This window comes from Delphinus delphis, chromosome 3 (assembly GCF_949987515.2).
Source record: "Delphinus delphis chromosome 3, mDelDel1.2, whole genome shotgun sequence".
Classification (NCBI taxonomy): Eukaryota; Metazoa; Chordata; class Mammalia; order Artiodactyla; family Delphinidae; genus Delphinus; species Delphinus delphis.
In genome coordinates this window covers 67,769,479-67,791,694 of record NC_082685.1, presented here as the reverse complement: position 1 = coordinate 67,791,694, position 22,216 = coordinate 67,769,479, and the positions used below count along the sequence as shown (strand labels likewise).

The following is a 22,216-nucleotide window of genomic DNA, read 5'->3' as shown; positions in this document are numbered from 1 at the left end:
CCCATGCATTTATGGTCAGTTAACCTATGACAAAGGAGGCAAGAATATACAATGGAAAAAAGACAGTCTCTTCAATTAGTGGTGCTGGGAAAACTGGACAGCTCATGTGTAAAAGAACAAAATTAAAACATTCTCTAAAACCATATACAAAATTAAACATAAAGTGGATTAAAGACCTAAATGTAAGACCAGATTAATTTCCAAAATATACAAACAGCTCATACAGGTCAATATCAAAAAAAACCCAACCCAATCAAAAAATGAACAGAAGACCTACACAGACATTCCTCCAAAGAAGACATACATATGGACAACAGTTACATTAAGAGATGCTCAACACTGTTAATTATTAGAGAAATGCAAATTCTGATCTCACACCGATCAGAACAGCCATCATCAGAAAGTCTACAAATAATAAATGCTGGAGAGAACGTGGAGAAAAGGGAACCCTCCTACACTGTTGGCGGGAATGTAAATTGGTGCAACCATTTTGGAGAAAAGAATGGAGGTTCCTTAAAAAATTAAAAATAGAGTTGCCATATGATCCAGCAATTTCACTCCAGGGCATATATCCAGAAAAGATGAACACTCTAGTTCAAAAAGATAAATGCACCCCCATGTCCATAGCAGCACTATTTCCAATAGCCAAGACATGGAAGCAACTTAAATGTCCATTGACAGATGAATAAGAAATAAAGAAGATGTGATATATATACACACACACATAAATGATACATATGATATATAAGATGTGATATATATGAATATTACTCAGCCATAAAATTGAATGAAATAATGCCATTTGCAGCAACACAGATGCACCTAGACATTATCAAACTAAATGAAGTAAGTCAGATAGAGAAAGACAAATATCATATGATATCACTTATACATGGAATCTTAAAAAAATGATGCAAATTAACTTATTTATGAAACAGAAATAGACTCAGAGACATTGCAAAAAAATCTATTGTTAACAAAGGGGAAAGGGGGGAGGGATAAATGTATATATATATATATATATATATATATATATATATATATATATATATATGTATGTACATACTTCAATTTAAAATAAAAGACTGATCCCAAGTTTCAGGTGACCGGATGATCTGTGGTCACCCCAGTTATCTTATGTTTGAATCATTAGATGTTAAAGGTGACATTTCCTATGGTAGGCTCCATGTAGGCTCAATGTACCCCATGTATGCCCTGGACTCTTCTCGACGCTTTGTAATTTGGATTTCTTCATTTAAGTCTTCTGAATATTTCAGTCCTTTGATACATCAGACCCTTAACCTGTTTCTTAGAAATAGTTTTTCTTTTTCCCGTTTTTCAGGGCCTGGGGCTTCAAGAAGAAAATTTTAGATGACCATGTGTTTTGTATGAAGATCTCATTTATTAGCTTCAGGAACAGTTTAGTGCTTAAATTTAGAGTTGTATAAATATGAGTCTCTTGCAGTTACTGAATGGATGTATAGTGACAGGCTGTCCCTGATACCCTTTAGGGGCTATCCAAGTCAAAACTATTTACGTAATAGTACTAATAGTTTATTGACCTTTTCTACTATCATTCTTTCACATGTAGAAAGAGAAGTTTTCTAGATGTTACATGAAAGACAACACAGATCAGGTATGAGAATCCAGCTGTCCTCTATTAAGTGGGACACTAAGGAGATCTGAGGAGAAAGAAAGACCTGTGAAAGAAACTCAAGGATAGCAGAATGCATATACCACAAGCCAGAGAGTGGAGAGTCGGTTCTGTGAGTCCTACCAGCAGGGAAAGCCTTTGCCCTGTTCCACAAAAGTGCTCTGAGAATGTAACAGGGAAGAGCCAAATCTGACTACATGTTGGATATGTTTATTTTACTTTAACTTTTACTTACTGTTGCTCTTGTTCTCTAAACGGATACGGATACGGTCTCTACATAATGGCCTGCCTCAGGGAACCCTGCTCCTCTGCCTGAATGTTAAACCAAAGTGTCTTTGTTCAGGGAAACATTCTGACCCTGCCCACCTGTAGATGGATGCAAGAAAAGAAAATAACACATCCCCTCCTGGAGGCTGGCCATTCCAGGGGATATTTGCAAAACTCATGACCTTTTTACTTTACTTCCTCATCTCTTCCCCCTCTCTGTGCTATAAAAGAAACTGGCATCCAAACTCTGATAAGATGGTTATTCTGAGACTTTAGTCTGCTGTCTTCTTGGTCTGCCAGCTTTCCGAATAAAGTCGTATTCCTTGCCTCAACACCTCGTCTCTGATTTACTGGCCTGTCGTGCGGTGAGCAGAGCAAGCTTGGATTCGGTAGCAAGAATGGACCAGAACTTAAAGGGACTAGCTGTACCTGAGGAATGGGTCCTAGGCCTCTTCAGTTGTTGGCTTTAATTTCTTAGAACCTGATACTATTGCTTTTTGACTTTTATAACCAAACACTTTATCTTTACATGCAAGTCAGTGATTAATTGCCTCACCTTTTCCCGTGTCCCACTTCTCTCTGGTATATTTATCTATTCATACAGCCCAGAGGACTTATTTGAAGATTAAAAGCGTCTTAGAAATCTCTATGTCTGGATCCCTAACTTTATATTTCAACTATCGATTGACTTTTTGGTGAATATTTCTATTTTCAGTCAGAGCTTAAATGTTTCTTCATTACTCAGAGTTCCCTGCTTCCTCCCACTCCAATTTGGGGGTGTTATGGTTAAATTTGGTCCCTTCCAAATTCAAATGTTCAAGTTCTAACTCCTAGGACCTCAGAACACGACTTTATTTTTTGCAGATGTAATTAGTTAAAATGAGGACACGTTGGAATAAGATGGGCTCCTAATCCAATATGGCTGCATCCATATAAAAGTGGAAATTTGGACACAGACATACAGGGAGAAAATCATGTGAGGATGAAGTCAGAGAAAAAGGCCGTACTTCTAGAAGCCAAGGAATGCCAAATATTGCCAGCAAATTGCCCAAAGCCAGAGAAGAGGCATAAAACAGATTCCTCATCACAGCCCTCAGAAGGAACCAACTCTACCGACACTCGATCTTGAACTTCTAGTCTCCAGAACAGTGAGATAATAAATTTATTTTTAAGCCACTCAGTTTGTGGTACTCTTTAAGAGCAGCCCTAGCAAACTAAAACAGGGGGTAACCATGCTTCTAAATTAAGGGCCTTTGGGAGTCTATTTTAGGATGTGCATAAACCTAGGAACAGCTGGAAATAACTTGTTAAAGTAGAAATATTAATAAATGTAAAAGTCTGTTTTGTCTAGGATGGGGGTAGCATGAGGAATGGGGGTAGCATGAGGAATTTGTTGTTTGTTTTTAGCTGTAAAATTGAAATGAGACCAAACCAGTTCTGTGATCTAAAAGTATCTTCAGACCTAGGGGTTCCTGCCCATTCCACAGGTAGGATAGGTAATTTTTCCAGTGCTTGCCTCGGTTATTTATTGCCAAGGAATTTCATAGCTTGTGGTCCAACATAGCTTGCAAAACTTTTCGCACAAAGGAAGCCTTTGTTTTTCAACAAAGTCACTACTCTCTGTAGCGTGAGCTCTACAAGGGTTGCCAAGACTCAATTTGTTTTTGAGTGGTTTTTGAGTGACATTGGAAACCTCGTCTACAATATTAATTGCTGTGTTTGTGGGCATGGGTTGTGGGGGAGATGATCTAAGAGAACCATCAATAAGAGGAGATAAACATAACAATTCACATTACTTAATGGGGTGGTTTTAATAATTGTCCTCTGTGATGGATTAGGTGGACTGTGAGAGAAAGAGAAGATTTAAATACATTTGTGGCTTAAACATATGGATGGGTGGTTCCATAAGAGAGGGAAGTCTGGGGAAGGTATAGAAATATAAGGAGTTCATTTTGAATACATTAATTCTTTTTTTAAATTTATTTTATTGAAATATAGTTGATTTACAGTGTTGTGTTATTTTCTGCTGTACAGCACAATGATTCAGTTATACATATATATACAGTCTTTTCCATATTCTTTTCCATTATGGCTTATCCCAGAACATTGAATATAGTTCCCTGTGCTATACAGTAGGACTCTGTTGTTTATCCATTCTATGTATAATAGTTTGCATCTGCTAATCCCAAACTCTCAATCCATCCCTCCCTCACCCTCTCTCCCCCTTGGCAACCACAAGTCTGTTCTCTATATCTGTGAATCTGTTTCTGCCTTGTAGATAAGTTCACTTGTGTCATATTTTAGATTCCACATATAAGTGATATCATATGGTATTTGTCTTTCTCTTTCTGACCTATTCACTTAGTATGATAATCTCTAGGTCCATCTGTGTTGCTGCAAATGGCATTGTTTCATTTTTTTAAATGAATATATTAATTCTTAGTTGCCTAGCAAATATTCAAGTGACAATATTAAGTAGGTTGTTGGATATATGTATCCAACAAGCCAAGTGGTTGTATGTAAAAAAATTGGGAGTCATAAACATGTGTATAACTAGTGTTTCAACCATGGCACCTAATGAGATCAGCTAGGACTTTCAGATTTTGATATTTAGAGGAGTGGAAGAGGAGGAAAATCTAGCCAAGGAAACAAAGAATCAGGAAGAAATCCAGAGACTCGTGTCCTCTAAGCAGTAAAAAGAGTGTTTCACAAGGCATGGCATGCTCAAATGTGTAATATTTTACCGGGAGATTGAATAATATGACCAGAAATGTGTCCACTGCATTTGGAAAAATGAGAATCATAGGCAACCTAGGGAAGATCAGTTTCAGGGGAGTAGTGGAGGGCAGAAGGCAATCGAAGAGAGATTAAGAGAGGAAAATAATCCAGAGTAGCCCTCGTCACAGCCACTGAGAAAATTTTCTTTTTTTTTTTTTCTGTAGCATAAAAAGGAGTTAGGTTAGGAGAGAGGGAGAGAGAGAATTCTGAGAATCTAATTTAAGACTCAGAATTTAGGGGTGCCTCTACTTCTCAGTTAAATGAACCAATTAATTATCTTTTTTAATCTAAAGCAATTGGCATTAGCTTTCTATAACACAACTGAAATCGTCTTGATAAATAGAGAAATAAGTGGCATACCCAAAACTAAAACTTAGTACAACCCCTACCAAAGGAATACCCTCTGGCCTTTTTCTTGATTGTGACCATGGAAGAAAAGGGCAAAGAAGGCTCCCAGAGGTCAGAAACAGAATCAATCAGATCAGAAACCAGGACAGGCCTTAACATTGCTGACTAATATTGATAGAATGTGACATTGGCAATGGCCTATGACAACTGTAAGTTGTTTCCCTTTTTCCTTTTTTTAAAAAGGTAATAACACTGTGATTGTCCTGTTTTCCCTGTATTTTAGACATATGTGGGCGGGGGGGGGGGACATTTAAATTTTGTCTTTAGGTGCCTATCATGGTGAGTCTCATCTGGATTTGATTTAGAGAGATACACACAAAATGTGAAGCCAGATGTAGGAACTCGAGATGACACTGGGTTATCTCCTTTTGAGAGGGGAAGTGCATTTTCGGATTAATGTAGAATAGATGAATCATATTATGCAGGAGCATTTGAGGAAAAGTACATCCTCATGAGCATGAGGATATGATTGTGCTGAACACCCAGAGGGTGAATTTTAATTGGCCTCTATTTTCATGTTTACCTTTTCTGGAGAACAGCTCCTTTAGGCTCCAATCTTTTAATAATCCTGGGGCTGTCAACCACAGTATTCCTGACTAGAGGGAATGGTCTTTAAGCATATGACTGAGGTCCAGTCAATTATGATATCCCATTTTCCTGACAATAAAGAACAATCCAGGAGTGGCCATACGAACATAGGTGGGGCCAAAAATAAGTCCTTTTTCAACTTGTTACTGGAGGTCAAATTGTCTTACTATTGAGGACCTGAACCTGGAAGGCAATAGGTAACATCTTCCCCAAAGTGTGAAGAAATCTTGTCTGCACTGGGAAATCATGAAGCCAACACATAGGACCAAGATATAGAGGTTAAAAAGAGACAGAATACTATGATTTTTTTGGATTCTGTGGAATCTAGTTGTGAGTGAAACAAAAATCTACTTCTGACTCCCCACTTATATAAGCCAATAATTTTTTTCTTAAAAAAAAGTGAGAAGATTGTAAGAAAGTGACAACAGTGTGGGTAGGCAATCATTTTAAGAAGTTTGAGTGGGAAAAGAAGCATAGAAATGAGATGATGACTGGAGGAGGAAGTGGGGGAATGTTCAATAGACAGCTTTTGTTTATGGGAATTACTATAACATGTTTATATGCTGAGCAGAATCATCCAGAAAGGGTGAGAATGAAGAAATGGATGGGGGCGTGGGCTGTAGAAATTACAGGAGCAAAGGCTTTTGACAGATAGAGGAGATAAGATTCAAAGCCAAGCAAAAGGTTTGGCTTTTGGTAGAGGAATATCTTCTCCATTTGTTCAGTAAGAATGCTTTTTCCTTCAACTACCAGAAACCCAATTAAAGTAACATGTTAAGGCCCGCTATCATCGCACATAAGATTAAGTCCAGAGATGGAGCAGTTCCAGGGCTGGTTAATTCTATAGCTCAAGAATGTCAGCAAGAACACAGGTGTTATCCATCCTTTGCTCTACCATCCTCAGTGTTGACTGTCTTACCACAATGTCTGCAACAATTCCAAGCATTACATGCAGTCAGAACATCCTTTGAAAAAGAGTTGTTCTTCCTCATGTATGTCTTTTTAAAAAATCTGGTAAATTCCTTCTCCCCAGGCTCCAAGGGCCGCTACTGGATTGCAGGCTCATGCCTAAAGTCATTTTTTATGCATGGGCATGAGACCAACAAGGCTGGCTGAGCAATTGTGATTCATTCCCTGGAGCTGGACAAGACCAAGTTTCCCTAAACACATGGCTGCTGGTTAATCCAAATTGGGTGTCTGGCAGTAAGGGATAAATGGGGAAACAACCAATGGGAAACAGATTAGCAGGGCCTGCTGCAGTAAGGTTTAAATATTGGCTGATGAGAAGGTGAGGGAGTAGCCATCTGGCCCCTATTTTTTCAGTGAATTATTGATGAGGTGATCATTTGGGGAGAGAGGGTTGAGGGTGGAATTTTGAAGGGAAAGAAAGCATGAAATGATACTTGAGGAAAGAGTAGAGAGTAATAAATAGTTATCTCAGAGAAGAGGAAAGCCAATTTACTAGTAGTAAAATATGGTATTTTGATGTCAGGGGAATGTAGAGTACCTGTCTGAGATTTGAGTTCATTAATTTAAAATTAAACCAATCCAATTTTGTTATTTTTTTCAAATAACATTCAGTGAATGGATGTAATGATGACAATTTTCTTACCCACTGAGAGCTAACTAGAAAGTCATTTTATTTTAAAGGAGGTGAAATTCACATAAATACAATTAACCATTTTAATGGATGCAATTCAGTGGCATTTAGTGTGTTCACAATGTTGTGTAACTGCCACCTCTTTCGAGTTTCAACGTTTTTTCTTCATCCCAGAAGAATACTTTGTACCCATTAAGTAATGATTCCCCATAATCCCTACCACCCATCCCCTGACAACCGTTAATCTGCTTTCTGTCTCTATGGGTTTACCTATTCTGGATATTTCATACAAGAGGAATCATACAATATGTGACCTTTTGTGTCTGGCTTCATTCACTTGGCACGATGTCTTCAATGTTCATTCAAGTTACAGCAAGTATCAGTACTTCATTCCTTGTTATGGCTGAATAAAATTTCATTGCATGTATACAACACAATTTGTTTATCTGTTCTTCTGTTAATGGACATTTGGTTTCCACCTTTTAGCTATTAAGAATAATGCTGCTATCACAGAGGCTGGGATGTCTTCAGATACTTTATTTTACAATTTGATAAATAATAAATATTGGGGTAGAACCCATATGAACGCTTACAGAAGTCTAGAGGAGGTGGAAGAAACGATAATAATAGCTACTAAGTATTTGATTTATTCCAGGCATTGTTCTAAGTGTTTCTCTTGTATAAACTCATATAAACCTCAAAACACATGCATGAGGTAAGTACTATTCTTTTTATCCCCATTCCCATCTACAGATAGGAAAATCAAACTCAGAGAGTCTGAGCAACTTGTCCAAATCACAGAGATAGCAAATAGAAAACTGGGACTTTTACCCAAAGGCTCTGACTCCACAGTCTGTGTCTTTAGCCATTACACTAAACTGTGTGATAAAATGGAAGGGTGCTCAGAGAAACCAGACTACATTTCCAAAGCATCATGTACCTGAGAGTTAGACGTGTTAGTGCCCATGTGGAGCACTGCAGGCCTCCCAGGTCACTGAGAGCTGAAAAGCAAAGCCAACAGTTCATAGCATATGTGTTCCCTCTGACCCTCCTGCTGCACTTTCATAATCGCCTGCATATAACACAATGGTTGCATAGAGAGCCAACTAGACAAATATTTGTTGAGTGACTGATGGTGTGGGTGGGTGGATGGATGGATGGGTGGATGGATGGATGGATGGATACCAGTATATATGATGTGCCCAACTTATTTCCATGGCAGACCAATCTCATAATGCTTCTCCATCTGGTAAACTGTCTTTAAATATTTGTTGCCCTTTTCAAGATGAGACGGTATGCTTTGCAATAATACTTGGAGTAATACGAAAGACATACTTAGAGATAAGCCGCGCCTAAGAGCATGAGAGTTGGAATGAATACAAGGTTGTGTGTCCCTTTCCAGGAACTCTTTCAGAACTGTTGCTGAGCTATAGAGAAAAAGCACAATAAGCTTCCTGAATGAAAGAAGAAGCTAGTCCAGGGGCTCTCCAAGGGAGTTAAGGGAATAGGGACTATGAAACTACCACTCTCCTCAAGAGGAAACAGTAAAACAGTCACTTCTAGACATTTTTTGGTTATGGTTTAGCATAGATCTGCCATTGATCAGACTTCAACTAGAAATTCCTGCATTTCCCTTCAGCTCCTTCTACCTCACTGCTTAATGGTAAAGATTCAAGGGAGTCAGAACTCCTGCTCTTTCTAGACAGCTGTAGTCCCCCAAGAGTTAAGTTTCAAGAACCCTATGTAAACCACAATACAGATTTCAGGTTCAGCCGTACAAGTAAAGTGCAATGTTTAAACATAATAAAGATGACTGTTGAGATTGTTGCACCACAAATCTCTCTGCCTGCTGAACTATGTGGTCTCATCTCTTGCTCAGAAAGACCTTTATTATTAAAAATAAATAAAATCAACATTATTTCCTTAACTCTCTATACTAGTCATTTGTCATCTATGAGGAATGTTTCAAAAGCCATTTTCATATTTAATAGATATCGGTGGAAGGCAATTCATTTATAAGTCGGACTTTTAAAAGGAGCTTTAAAAAACATCATTGTACTTCCATACACTTACAAGCAAATGTCTTTAGCTTTCAGCCTCTGAAGGAACAAAATCAAAGCTGCTTGAACAAGTTTCCTGGCTGGAGAAAAAACTAGAGGCTCTGGACCGAAAGGAAGACAGTGGGGAACCATATGAAAAACTGGTCCTTGCAAAAGACCAGGTATGCTGTAGAAGAGAAATAATCTTTATTTCTAAAGATTACCTAAACTTATATGAACTGACAATTCTATAGTTATTTCTGGCTGGGTTGGAAGTCCATATTTAAGTTTAAGATGGTAAATAACAGTATTTGTATTTGCTCAATGTAACTGTATTCCCTGATGAATATTCACATACAAAAATTAACTTTCTTGGTGATATTTTTAAAGTTTGCTTGACATGTATTCTTTTGAACCATATTAGCTGAATATTCTATTTATTTTGTACATGATATTGACTACATAAATGGTTTTTGGTTTTCAAGGTTGAACTTAATCAAGGAATAGCTTCTTTCTCTGTAGTGAAACAAGTGGATCAGAAAATTTTTCATTGACTTTTAATAAATCACTTTATAAGAAATTACCAATCTCTGAATTTCTAGATATTTATGTATGTCATTACATAAATTTATCTCTTGTTTGTTTATCATATTGGTTTGTATCTGCCTTTGGGATAGATAGATAATCTGTATCTATATGTAAATATGTATATTCACACAAAATATATCCATATATTCCAAAGGCAGATACAAATCCATTGGCTCCCACATGTATGTATATATGATAAAAGGTGGGTTAACATTACCTACAGTACATCAAGCAAACATTATTTTTCCCAATCATCTGCTAATTATTAATAATTCATGTACTCTGTTGCTGGATTCTTCCATAGAGTGGAAGAGAAAGAGGGATGGGAGTGATGATTTCTTTCTTTCTTTTTCTGGGGGGAGGGAACGATGATTTCTTTAATGATGATTTTAAAAACATCTAGCTGAGATAATGCTGCCATTCATAAGATATGAGAACTGGTACATGTTTATATCTGGAACACTTTGAACGTGTAAAAGGAAGAGTTATGTACTTTGTTTCTAAACTTTGCTCCTTTTCAGTGTATTGAAAAATTACAAGCTGAAGTGAAAGCTTCCCAGGAGCAACTTGTAGCCTATGTAAGTGTTTTTCTCCTTTATTTATCCCTTAATTTATATCAATGTTATTCTGGAAACGAACACAAACTTTTCAGAAGTTATAACTACGGTTTCTCCACTGCAAACCAAATCACAAAGCTAAGAATCAGTATTTTTATTACCTCTACAAAGCTGCTTTCTATAAATTCAATTCTGGTTTGTGTTGATGATAAAAATTACAAAACTGAGTTCTTATATATAATCAGATGGTCTAATCAGGTACTATCAGGATAAGAGAACTGGAAACTAAGGGTAGAAAGACAAGCAAGTCAGGATAGTTTAGTGAGTGAACAGAAGTGGAAATTATAGATACCTCACATATAGGCCTAGGGAAGTGCTTCTTAAACTTTAGTATATCAAGAAGTATCTGGAAAATTTTTAAGAACAAATAGCTTGGAGTTTTCTATATGCCTAGGATAGGACCTGAGAATATGTATTTCTAGGGGATGCTAGATTCAGATGCTGTGCTGTTGCCCATCTTTACACCATATTTTGAGAAGCATTGTTTTATATATATTTATTTTGCCCCAGTCTTGTGATTTTTAGGCAAGTGCTCATATAAACAAATCAGATATGGAACTGTCCATTTTGTGCTACAAGTCCTCCCCTGAGAGAGAGACCCTCTGAAGTTCCAGGAAAATTTTCATTTTTACTTTAGCCTGTCTTCACTCGGAGAACAACTAATGAGCATCTCTTGTCACAATAGCCTTGTGTATCCACGTGCATAAACCAGTGGTCGTCACCCTGCCACTGTCCCTTCCCAAGGATCTGAACAACCCTGATGCCTTAAGTGTTTCCTCAAAGAGTTGATCGCCATCTTTTTAGTTATGTCCTCCATCCATATCCTGGGTGTTATGGGATGACTTCTTGATTAAGAACAGTGGCCAGTCATGTTCAATGGCCAATCTGAACAACAACAAACTCAGACCCATCTGAGACCTGAGAGGCTGCAGCCCCAAAGTCCAACAAAAAAGACTGCAAAATAATAAATTCTGGTCACCATCCATTTGGGATTTGCAATGAGCTAATCTGGATAAAATCATGGTGTGGGATACGGAGGGTGGGAGGGAGATGTAAGAGTGAGAGGCTATGGGGATATATGAATATGTAGAGCAGATTCACTTTGTTATAAAGCAGAAACTAACACACCATTGTAAAGCAATTATACTCCAATAAAGATGTTAAAAATAAAAAAAAAAAAGAATTCTCCTGTGAAGCCATCTGGTCCTGGGCTTTTGTTTGTTGGAAGATTTGTAATGACAGTTTCAATTTCAGTGCTTGTGATTGGTCTGTTTATATTTTGTATTTCTTCCTGGTTCAGTCTCAGAACATTGTGCTTTTCTAAGAATTTGTCCATTTCTTCCAGGTTGTCCATTTTATTGGCATATAGTTGCTTGTAGTAACCCCTCATGATTCTTTGTATTTCTGCAGGGTCAGTTGTTACTTCTCCTTTTGCATTTCTAAATCTGTTGATTTGACTCTTCTCCCTTATTTTCTTGATGAGTCTGGCTAGTGGTTTATTAATTTTGTTTATCTTCTCAAAGAATCAACTTTTAGTTTTACTGATCTTTGCTATCATTTGCTTCATTTCTTTTTCATTTATTTTTGATCTAATCTTTACGATTTCTTTCCTTCTGCTAACTTTGGGGTATTTTTCTTCTTCTTTAATTGCTTAGGGTGTAAGGTTAAGTTGTTTATCTGAGATTTTTCTTGTTTCTTGAGGTAGGATTGTATTGCTATAAACTTCCATCTTAGAGCTGCTTTTGTTGCATCCCATAGGTTTTGGGTCATTGTGTTTTCATTGTCATTTGTTTCTAGGTACTTTTTGATTTCCTCTTTGATTTCTTCAGTGATCTCTTGGTTATTTAGTAGCGTATTGTTTAGCCTCCGTGTGTTTGTATTTTTTTACAGTTTTTTTCCCTGTAATTGATAACTAGTCTCATAGCGTTGTGGTCGGAAAAGATACTTGATACGATTTCAATTTTCATAAATTTACCAAGGCTTGATTTGTGACCCACGATATGATCTATCCTGGAGAATGTTCCATGAGCACTTGAGAAGAAAGTGTATTCTGTTGTTTTTGGATGGACTATCCTATAAATATCAATTAAGTCATCTTGTTTAATGTGTCATGTAAAGCTTGTGTTTCCTTATTTATTTGCATTTTGGATGATCTGTCCATTGGTGAAAGTTGGGTGTTAAAGTCCCCCACTATGACTGTGTTACTGTTGATTTCCACTTTTATGGCTGTTAGCATTTGCCTAATGTAGTGAGGTGCTCTCATGTTGGGTGCATAAATCTCTACAATTGTTATATCTTCTTGGACTGATTCCTTGATCATTATGTAGTGTCCTTCTTTGTCTCTTGTTAACAGTCTTTATTTTAAAGTCTATTTTGTCTGATATGAGAATTGCTACTCCAGCTTTCTTTTGATTTCCTTTTGCATGGAATAGCTTTTTCATTTTCCTCACTTTCAGTCTGTATGTGTCCCTAGGTCTGAAGTGGGTCTCTTGTAGACAGCATATATACAGGTCTTGTTTTTGCATCCATGCAGCCAGTCTATGTCTTTTGGTTGGAGCATTTAATCCATTTATATTTAAGGTAATTATCAATATGTATGATCCTATTCCCATTTTCTTAATTGTTTTGGGTTCGTTATTGTAGGTCTTTTCCTTCTCTTGTGTTTCCTGCCTAGAGAAGTTCCTTTAGCATTTGTTGTAAAGCTTGTTTGGTGGTACTGAATTCTCTTAGCTTTTGCTTGTCTGTAAAGGTTTTAATTTCTATGTCAAATCTGAATGAGATCCTTGCTGGGTAGAGTAATCTTGGTTGTAGTTTTTCCCTTTCATCTCTTTAAATATGTCCTGTCACTCCCTTCTGGCTTGCAGAGTTTCTTCTGAAAGATCAGCTGTTAACCTTATGGGGTTTCCCTTGTCTGTTATTTGTTGCTTTTCCCTTGCTGCTTTTAATATATTTTTTTTGTATTTAGTTTTTGATAGTTTGATTAATATGTGTCTTGGCATGTTCTCCCTGGATTTATCCTGTATGGGACTCTGCTCTTCCTGGACTTGATTGACTATTTCCTTTCCCATATTAGGGAAATTTTCAAGTATAATTTCTTCAAATATTTTCTCAGACCCTTTCTTTTTGTCTTCTTCTGGGACCCCTATAATTTGAATGTTGGTGCATTTAATGTTGTCTCTGAGACTGTCCTCAATTCTTTTCATTCTTTTTTTCTTTATTCTGCTCTGCAGTATTTATTTCCACTATTTTATCTTCCAGGTCACTTATCCGTTCTTCTGCCTCAGTTATTCTGCTATTGATTCCTTCTAGAGAATTTTTAATTAATTTATTGTGTTGTTCATCATTGTTTGTTTGCTCTTTAGGTCTTCTAGGTCCTTTTTAAATGTTTCTTGTATTTTCTCCATTCTAGTTCCCAAATTTGGGATCATCTTTACTATCATTACTCTGCATTCTTTTTCAGGTAGACTGCCTATTTCCTCTTCATTTGTTTGGTCTGGTGGGTTTTTACCTTGCTCCTTCATCTGCTGTGTGTTTCTCTGGCTTCTCATTTTGCTTAACTTACTGTGTTTGGGGTCTCCCTTTTGCAGGCTGCATGTTCATAGTTCCCGTTGTTTTTCATGTCTGCCCCCAGTGGGTAAGTTTGATTCAGTAACTTGTATAGGCTTCCTGGTGGAGAGGACTGGTGCCTGTGTTCTGGTGGGGGGTCTAGATATTGTATTTCTGGTGGGCAGGGCTGCATCCAGTGGTGTTTTGTGGGGTGTCTTTGAACTTAGTATGACTTTAGGCAGCCTCTGTGCTAATGGGTGGGGTTGTGTTCCTGTGTTGCTAGTTGTTCGGCATGGGGCGTCCAGCACTGGAGCTTGCTCGCTGTTGGGTGGAGCTGGGTCTTAGTGTTGAGACCGAGATCTCTGGGAGAGCTCTCGCCAATTGATATTACATGGGGCTGGGAGGTCTCTGGTGGTCCAATGCCCTGAACTCGGCTCTCCCACCTCAGAGGCAAAGTGAATCAGCTATACATATACATATATCCCCATATCTTCCCCCTCTTGCGTCTCCCTCCCACCCTCCCTATCCCACCCCTCTAGGTGGTCACAAAGCACCGAGCTGACCTCCCTGTGTGATGCAGCTGCTTCCTACTAGCTATCTGTTTTACATTTGGTAGTGTATATATGTCCATGCCACTCTCTTACTTCGTCCCAGCTTACACTTCTCCCTCCCCATATCCTCAAGTCCATTCTCTACATCTCTGTCATTATTCCTGTCCTGCCCCTAGGTTCTTCATAACCAATTTGTTTTTCTTTTTTAGATTCCATATATATGTGTTAGCATATGGTATTTGTTTTTCTCTTTCTGACTTACTTCGCTCTGTATGACAGACTCTAGGTCCATCCACCTCACTACAAATAACTCAATTTCGTTTCTTTTTATGGCTGAGTAATATTCCATTGTATATATGTGCCACATCTTCTTTATCCATTCATCTGTCAATGGACACTTAGGTTGCTTCCATGTCCTGGCTATTGTAAATAGAACTGCAATATACATAGTTCTTGACACAAATAGGTTTACCTGTAGAGTGAATGGACAAGCAACTGAGAGAACATATCTATCTGTATATGCTGGCTGCTTTTTAATGTTAATTTTTTAAAATAAAACAACAACAAACAAGAATGTCCCTCTAGTTTACAGCAAATCATCCAGAAATACCAAGAAATTATTTATTTATAACTTTATACTATTTTAAAAAGGGAAGAAACAAAATTTTTAAAAATGTATATCTTAAATGAACATAGCCTGGCATTTTATGAATATTAAACTTTATCTGTTCCCTTGATATAATTTTACTCTGTCATTAAACATTAAATATAATATTTAATTTAACCATATTTATTTATATTCTAACTTCACAAAGAGTTTGAGGTTGCCCATAAGAAATACAAGTATAAAATAGCTGAATTTTTAAAAGCATATAAGTAAACATAATTAAAAACATATATATTGAAATAAAATAGCAATAAAAGGAGAAAAAAATAGAATATTCATGTTTAAGTCATAAATTTCCATACGGTATAGTTGAAACAGAAATATAGCTTTGATCTTCCTAAAAGCCAAAAGTAAAGCAAGGAAAATGATCAGATAAATAGTTCTTATCTTATTAGGGGTAGGAGATATTACTACTTATTTTCTAATGAGTTAACTCTGAAATGAGAGTTTATATTGGATTTCATATAGGGAATATTGAAATATATAGTGAAGGGGAAAAACCCATCAAAAATATCAGATCTGCAAATGCAGTAATGGGTTTGTTTTTCTGTTGTTGTTGTTTTTTGTCTTGTCTTTTTTTTTTTATAATAGATCTTTCGTAATGAGGTTTATATAGCTGCTTCTGTAAGTTCCATCAAAAGAAGCCCCGGGCATAACATGCAGATAAAGTAATCTTTACTCATTGCAATTGTAGTCTGATTGGACTGCATAGTTTTTTAATCCCCAACTATTTATAATAATCCAGCAGGCAAATTCAACTGCATTCAAAGGCCAAGTAATTAATGCAGGGAGGGGGGGATGGCCAGAACAAGTTGTGTTAATCTAGAGAGTGCAGGACTTGCACAAAAGGGAAAATGAAGCCCCAGTTGACCAAATTATCCAGTTTTTCAGATGAAAGTCCAAGTTTTTTGTGAAATTTCCTCATTTATAAATGTTGGCGATTAATTCAAACAAAGTAGAGGGCTTTGTGTGGCAAACAAACACATTTATAGGTGGCCTAAATATGGACTTAATACTGGATTTTAATTTAGATGGCTGTTTTGTTACATCTATTCTATAATTTTAAAGATGTTCATTACAAAGGACATGAGTGTGTGATTACACATGAGGGGAGTTTGTTTTTATAGTTGTTGACGTTTTTAGTTAGGATACAGCTTGCTGTTGTAACAAAGGGACTCTAGAATTTCAGTGACAACACAACAGAAGTTTATTTCCTGCTCATTCCAGTAAGAGTCTATTGTGAATGTTCTTGTTGATGGGCAGGTTTTGCTCATTCATCATAACTCAGTGTCATTCAAGACTGAATGACCCTTTGCCCTCTTTGATGTGTAGATTCCCAGGTTACTTTGGGATCCTCTCTATTCCCATTGGCCAGAGGAGAAGAGATCATGGAGGTATTCACTTGGGAGGTTTATAATGGGCTGTATCTAGAGGTGGAGCGCCTCACCTCTGCTCATGTTCCATTGGCTAGAACTCAGTCATGAGGCCACATTAATTATGCTGGGAGAGGCAGTTTAGCCATGCACCCAGGAAGAAGAGGGAAGCATGGATTTTGATGAGTGGATGTCAGATTCTGCTACACCAGTGTTTAAGTCATTCATCTTATCTTGGATCTATAGGTATCCACAACATGACCTCAGAGTGAGCAACGTTAGAAATAGTTTTATTTTAAGAATTATTATTATTATTAAACCAGGTAAAACTTGAGATTAAAAGTTATGCAATAAATTCCAGAGAATGAAGAGGGATGAAAGAGAATGTACAATATCCCTCCACATCTTGCTGCATGATATTCAAAGGACAAAAATATCAAATTGCTTTAAAAAAAAAATACAAATCTGACAAGGCTCTCTCTTGTCATTGTTAAGAAGAAATTTGGTTTCAGGCATTTGGTAGGTAGAGTGGTCTTCCCTCCTTCTTGGGATCTGCCTAGGATTCCCAGGGATTTTACTATCCCAAAGTTGGGGGGCACTATTTTCTAGTGAAGTATGGCTGCCGTTCCCTCTGCCTATTGGCCCTTCAAAGACCAGTGGCCTTTTTGTTCAGTGCTAAGCCTTACCAGAAGATTTGTGGGAGCTTCTGGTCTATGTACAGCAGTCAGGATTCATCCTTCCTTAACATTCCTGCCTATTTGAGGTCATATTAATCAAAGGACTTGGGTAGAAGTGGAGTATGGTCCCTGCCATCTGAAGCACCCCCAGTACCTCATCCTTTCTATTTTGAATGAACCAACTTCCTCCCCTTGAGTTGGTTTATTTTCATTTCCTTCTCAAAGCAATGAACTCCAGCCCCCACTACTTGAGATATTTGTAGGTTCTTATATTAATGAGGTCAGGCCTCTCAACCACAGGCTTTCCAGATGCTCAACCCTCCATCAGCGAGTGTTAATTTCCTCTCCTTGCAGGACAGTGCTAGGTGGGTGGTGTCAGTCTTGGAGCAGGGGCAACTCCCCTTCAGGATGGTGAAGTCTCCAGTTTGGATTTATTTGAAATTTAACGGATTGTCTAAAGAGTTGGGTATAAATGTATGCTTTGATAGTTGAGGGAAAATATAGCCTATTTTGTAGTTTATTTTGTTGTTAAATGTGCAGTACTGAAATTATTAAGTAAAATAAACTCTGAGCTGTTAACTTTAGCTGTTAGCATTGAAACTGATTTTGACCAGTCACATGTTAGAGAACTTCTAATCCCCAGTGATCGGTCTATCATCACTACTAGGTTTACTAGGCAGTAACATTCATAAGAGGAAATGTGAGCTCTCACACCAATCATCATGAGGTATAAGAGTCACTGTCAAGGTCTGAAAAGAAGAAAAGAGATGGGAAAAAGGCCTGTACCTCCCCTCCTCAACCTCTCCTTCACAATACCCATACACCCACCACACCCATCCCTGCCCCAGCAAATTCAGAAAATTGGTTAAATATTTAAGAAACGCTTGAGCATCAACTGCTTGTATAAGACATTTTTCCCTCGGAACATTCCAGACAGACTGTGGGGTGAGAGCCCTGTTCCCCTGGCTCACGAGCTGGGTGACCTTGAGTAGGTTGCTTGATCCCTGAGGCTCAAGTTCCACAACTTCAAATTGATGATAATACGTGTATCTAGCTCACAGGGTTGTTGTGAAGATTAAATGAGTTAACACTTACCAAGTTCTTAGCACTGTACCTGCCATACAGCAAATCTTGTATAAGTGTTGGCTAACTAATGCAACAAAACAAAATCAATAACAACAAAACCCAGCAAACATCCCTATGGCTTTGTTCATTGCTGACCTTAACAGCATCAGTGGTGAGAGAACGCTCTGAGAATTCTGCATCATGATTATCTGTGAAACGGGATAATCATAGAACCTGCCTCAGTAGGGTTATTGTGAGGACCAGATGAGATGATACAGGTAAAGGATCCAGTGCCTGGAACACAGCCAACCCTCATTAATCTTGACATTAATTTTTTTAACTTATTTATTTTTTGGCTGCGTTGGGTCTTCCTTGCTGCGCACAGGCTGTCTCTAGCTACAGTGAGCGGGAGCTACTCTTCCTTGAGGTGCGCAGGCTTCTCATTGCGGTGGCTTCTCTTTGTTGTGGAGCATGGGCTCTAGGAGCCCGGGCTTCAGTAGGTGTGGCACGCAGGCTCAGAAGTTGTGGTTCGCAGGCTCTAGAGTGCAGGTTCAGTAGTTGCAGCGCACGGGCTTAGTTGCTCCGCGGCATGTGGGATCTTCCCGGACCAGGGCTTGAACCCATGTCTCCTGCATTGGCAGGCGGATTCTTAACCACTGTGCCACCAGGGAAGTCCCTTGATATTAATTTTACTGCTGCTACTTTATCCTGATCATCATTTGCAATAAGTGTTTTGACATTTTTCTAACAGTGTGAAAGCATATATTTTTCAGCACCAGATTCCCTTTTATTGAGTTTGACTCATAAGTACTTCACTGCCTTCACAATAAATACATGTCCCTGTTGAACCTGGAAAAGTACATATTCCTTTTGCACACTGGGAGAACTGAAGGACACTGTCTGTACCTGCCAGAGGAGGCGCAGAGGAACATGGGCATTTTTGCTCCCTGTCACCTGAGTAAAAACACAGTGATTGCATTAGGCAGCTGTCAGTGCCATGGGGAATGGAAAACTACTGCTGAGGAGCTGCAACTGGAAAAGATCATCTTTGATGCTAAGAGGCAATTCTGACCACACTCCTGTCCCTCTAAGTTCGCCTTCCTAAGCTTTACTTACTCGGCCCCCTGGAGAATGTCATCTCACCTGATTCTATCCGATTCTTGCTTGACCCCATAAACAAACATCCCACCTGGGAGTTTTGATGACGCATATTCCCCATGTGTAGTACTAAATGAAATGCAGCTGACTTAGCCAAAGTTTTTTTGCCGTTCGTTTTTGGATGCACATCTCTGAAAACATCAGTGTGCTTGTGGTAGGGGAGCCAGCGGAGGGCAGAGGAGGGTCAGCTGGCACACACTTTTCCACGTCCCTATTTTGTTCTTCTGTCCTTTTCCTGCTTTAGCCTTCGCATTCTCAAATACCGTCAGGAATTCCTCTAGAATAGAAGCACCCTCAATTGAATTGAATAAGGGACCTCAGAATGGTCAAGAATTTATTTTTTAAGCAAGTACATTTTAATATCATTTCCTAGAAATCATTGGAGATGTCAGTCTCCTCTTTTGCAAAATGGAAAAGGGAAATTGTTTCTCATTTTAAATGTTAATAACTGCTTATGTGCAGATGTTTATCACTTGTAGTGTTTGAAATACAAATAATCCTGCTTTTTTGCCCAATCTCTTTCTCTTGTTTTAAGTCCCTTTATTGAGAACTGACATAAACCCCACTGGGAGACTGCAGGGAGAGAGAAGGGCTCAGGCGAGTTCTCTTGAGCCTCTATAAGTGAAAAGGTATTGTCATAGCCTTGGAACCTGTAACAATAATCAGCAACCACATAACGTAAATGATTTGGACAGACTTGTTTAGACGGGTGTGGTTTCTCAAAGGAGGATAACCAGTCAGAGAGTTGACAAATGGTTTAGGTATGAGTCATCTTAAAAAGGAAGAAAACCTAAAATAATAGCTCTACACCTTTTGAACTTTGTTTCATGAAAAATTTATGGCAATTGTGTGGCAGGAACTAAGGAGAACTTGAGCTTCTCACAGAAAGAAGTCAGTCACAAGATTCCAGGAAGAGGCTAAGGAACGCAAAACCAAAAGATATCGTTATTAATTGTTCATCCTTCAACTATTTGTGCTGATCCTAACAAGCCAGTCTTTCATCCTTCAGGCTTATTGGGTGCAGGGAGACTTGATTGTTCCTGCTAATGAATTGTCTTTCTTGATTGAATTGTTATTGTCTGTTTTTACGGAAGAACCAGTTAAGAGGAAGTGTTAGGAGGAGGAAGAACCCTGGAGATCAAACAGGGAGGCTGCTGTCCAGGGAGGGGAGAAAGCAGGGCGCACCAGGCTGTGGGTGGGAGTGGGAACAATGCAAACAGTCAGACTGGAAGTTCAGAAGAGGGACTGGGCAGAAATGAGAATAAGAGGCATTATTCTGCTTTGTGGAATTGCTAATGAGAATACTGCCAGATGTTGGCATTAAGCATCAAGAACAAGTTATGTCCAGTTTGAGCTCAGGGGAATGTTTCCTCCTGAACACTCTTCCACACCTGAAACATACCCATCCCTGGAGATAGAAAAGTAATTAAAGAGCTTTATCACAGTAACCCTTAAAACCCTTAGCTAGTCATTGCTGTAGACAAAAGTTACACTGGATGGAAACCTAGGACTGAGGTGGATTTCAGCCTGAAAAACCAGCATGTTAAATGCTCATAAATGTGTAGGTTTTTTTTAGCATATTGGAATAGTTCAAAGTTTAGTTGGAGAGACTCAGGAACATTTTGAAGATAGTTCCATAACTTCCCCAAAAGTATGTTGCCTGGGGTGTTTACTTTGCCTTTCCGCGGTGGATCTCAGGATAAGACTTTAGACTTCAGGATGACTTCCTAGCAAATGGATCTTTTTCTGGTCAGTTTCAAGTGTGACCCTTGGGCATTCACACCAGTACAATTATATGCCACTTGGACCCCACTGCTCCCCCACTCAGGTCTTATGTATCTGCATTGTTGAGGATAAACAATTGTATTCAAAATAAGTATGCCAAATTTGTTTTCTTAGGATACTTTGTGATTAGTTTTCATGGATGAATTTTTATTTGTTTTATTTTCAAGAGCATACGTTCTGGGAAAATTTTCTAGTCTAAAAATATAATTCTCTACAGCCCTCATGAATAAACATTATGACAGCAGGGTCTCTCTCTTTTTGCAATGACTATGTGTTGCCTTAAAAATGCACAGTAGCAAGGCTCCAGGTTGGTGTTTCTCAGTCTGAAACTGTAGGTTCGCAGATGTATTCTTAGGTCTATATGGTGTGTACATATACTGTGTGCCTTGGGAGTTATTATAGACATCAGCTTCACTATATTTTAGAAAGTAACAATTGATATTTGTGACATTTCCTGTGGACTCCCACATGCCAGAGCAAACCAAACCCAAAGAAGATAAAGATGAAATGTCAAAACATCAACCGAAGTACTACTTCTCTTCTGGATTTCATTTCAGAGTGATTTAAGAAACCCAAAACCTGGTCTCTTCGTTATGGGCAGTAGTCTGTTTGAGGATGGAGGGTGTTGGGGAAAGAATCAGGTTTGACATAAACAGTACATTTCAGTACATTCACAGGTTCTTGCATGGGATTTTCTTTGACATCACAGAAACCATCTTCTTATGGATGTTCCAGATTGCTCACTAGAGTCTAAGGAGTTTCTTTATATCAGAAAGTATAGGAAGGAATTTGTTGAAAGCAATGGCTGGATATATTCTTGATTAGGTGTTATTAAATATACAACATGTATATACA

The 22,216-nt window shown here is 38.2% G+C and overlaps 1 protein-coding gene across 1 annotated transcript in view; it reads left to right on the top strand.

The window, feature by feature from the left end:
- CCDC192 (coiled-coil domain containing 192) overlaps positions 1-22,216 on the top strand; it is a 172,119-nt gene that overhangs the window by 13,702 nt on the left and 136,201 nt on the right. The window contains 2 exon segments of the mRNA XM_060007165.1: positions 9,385-9,516; positions 10,444-10,500. Of these exon segments, the coding sequence (XP_059863148.1) occupies positions 9,385-9,516; positions 10,444-10,500 (189 nt within the window).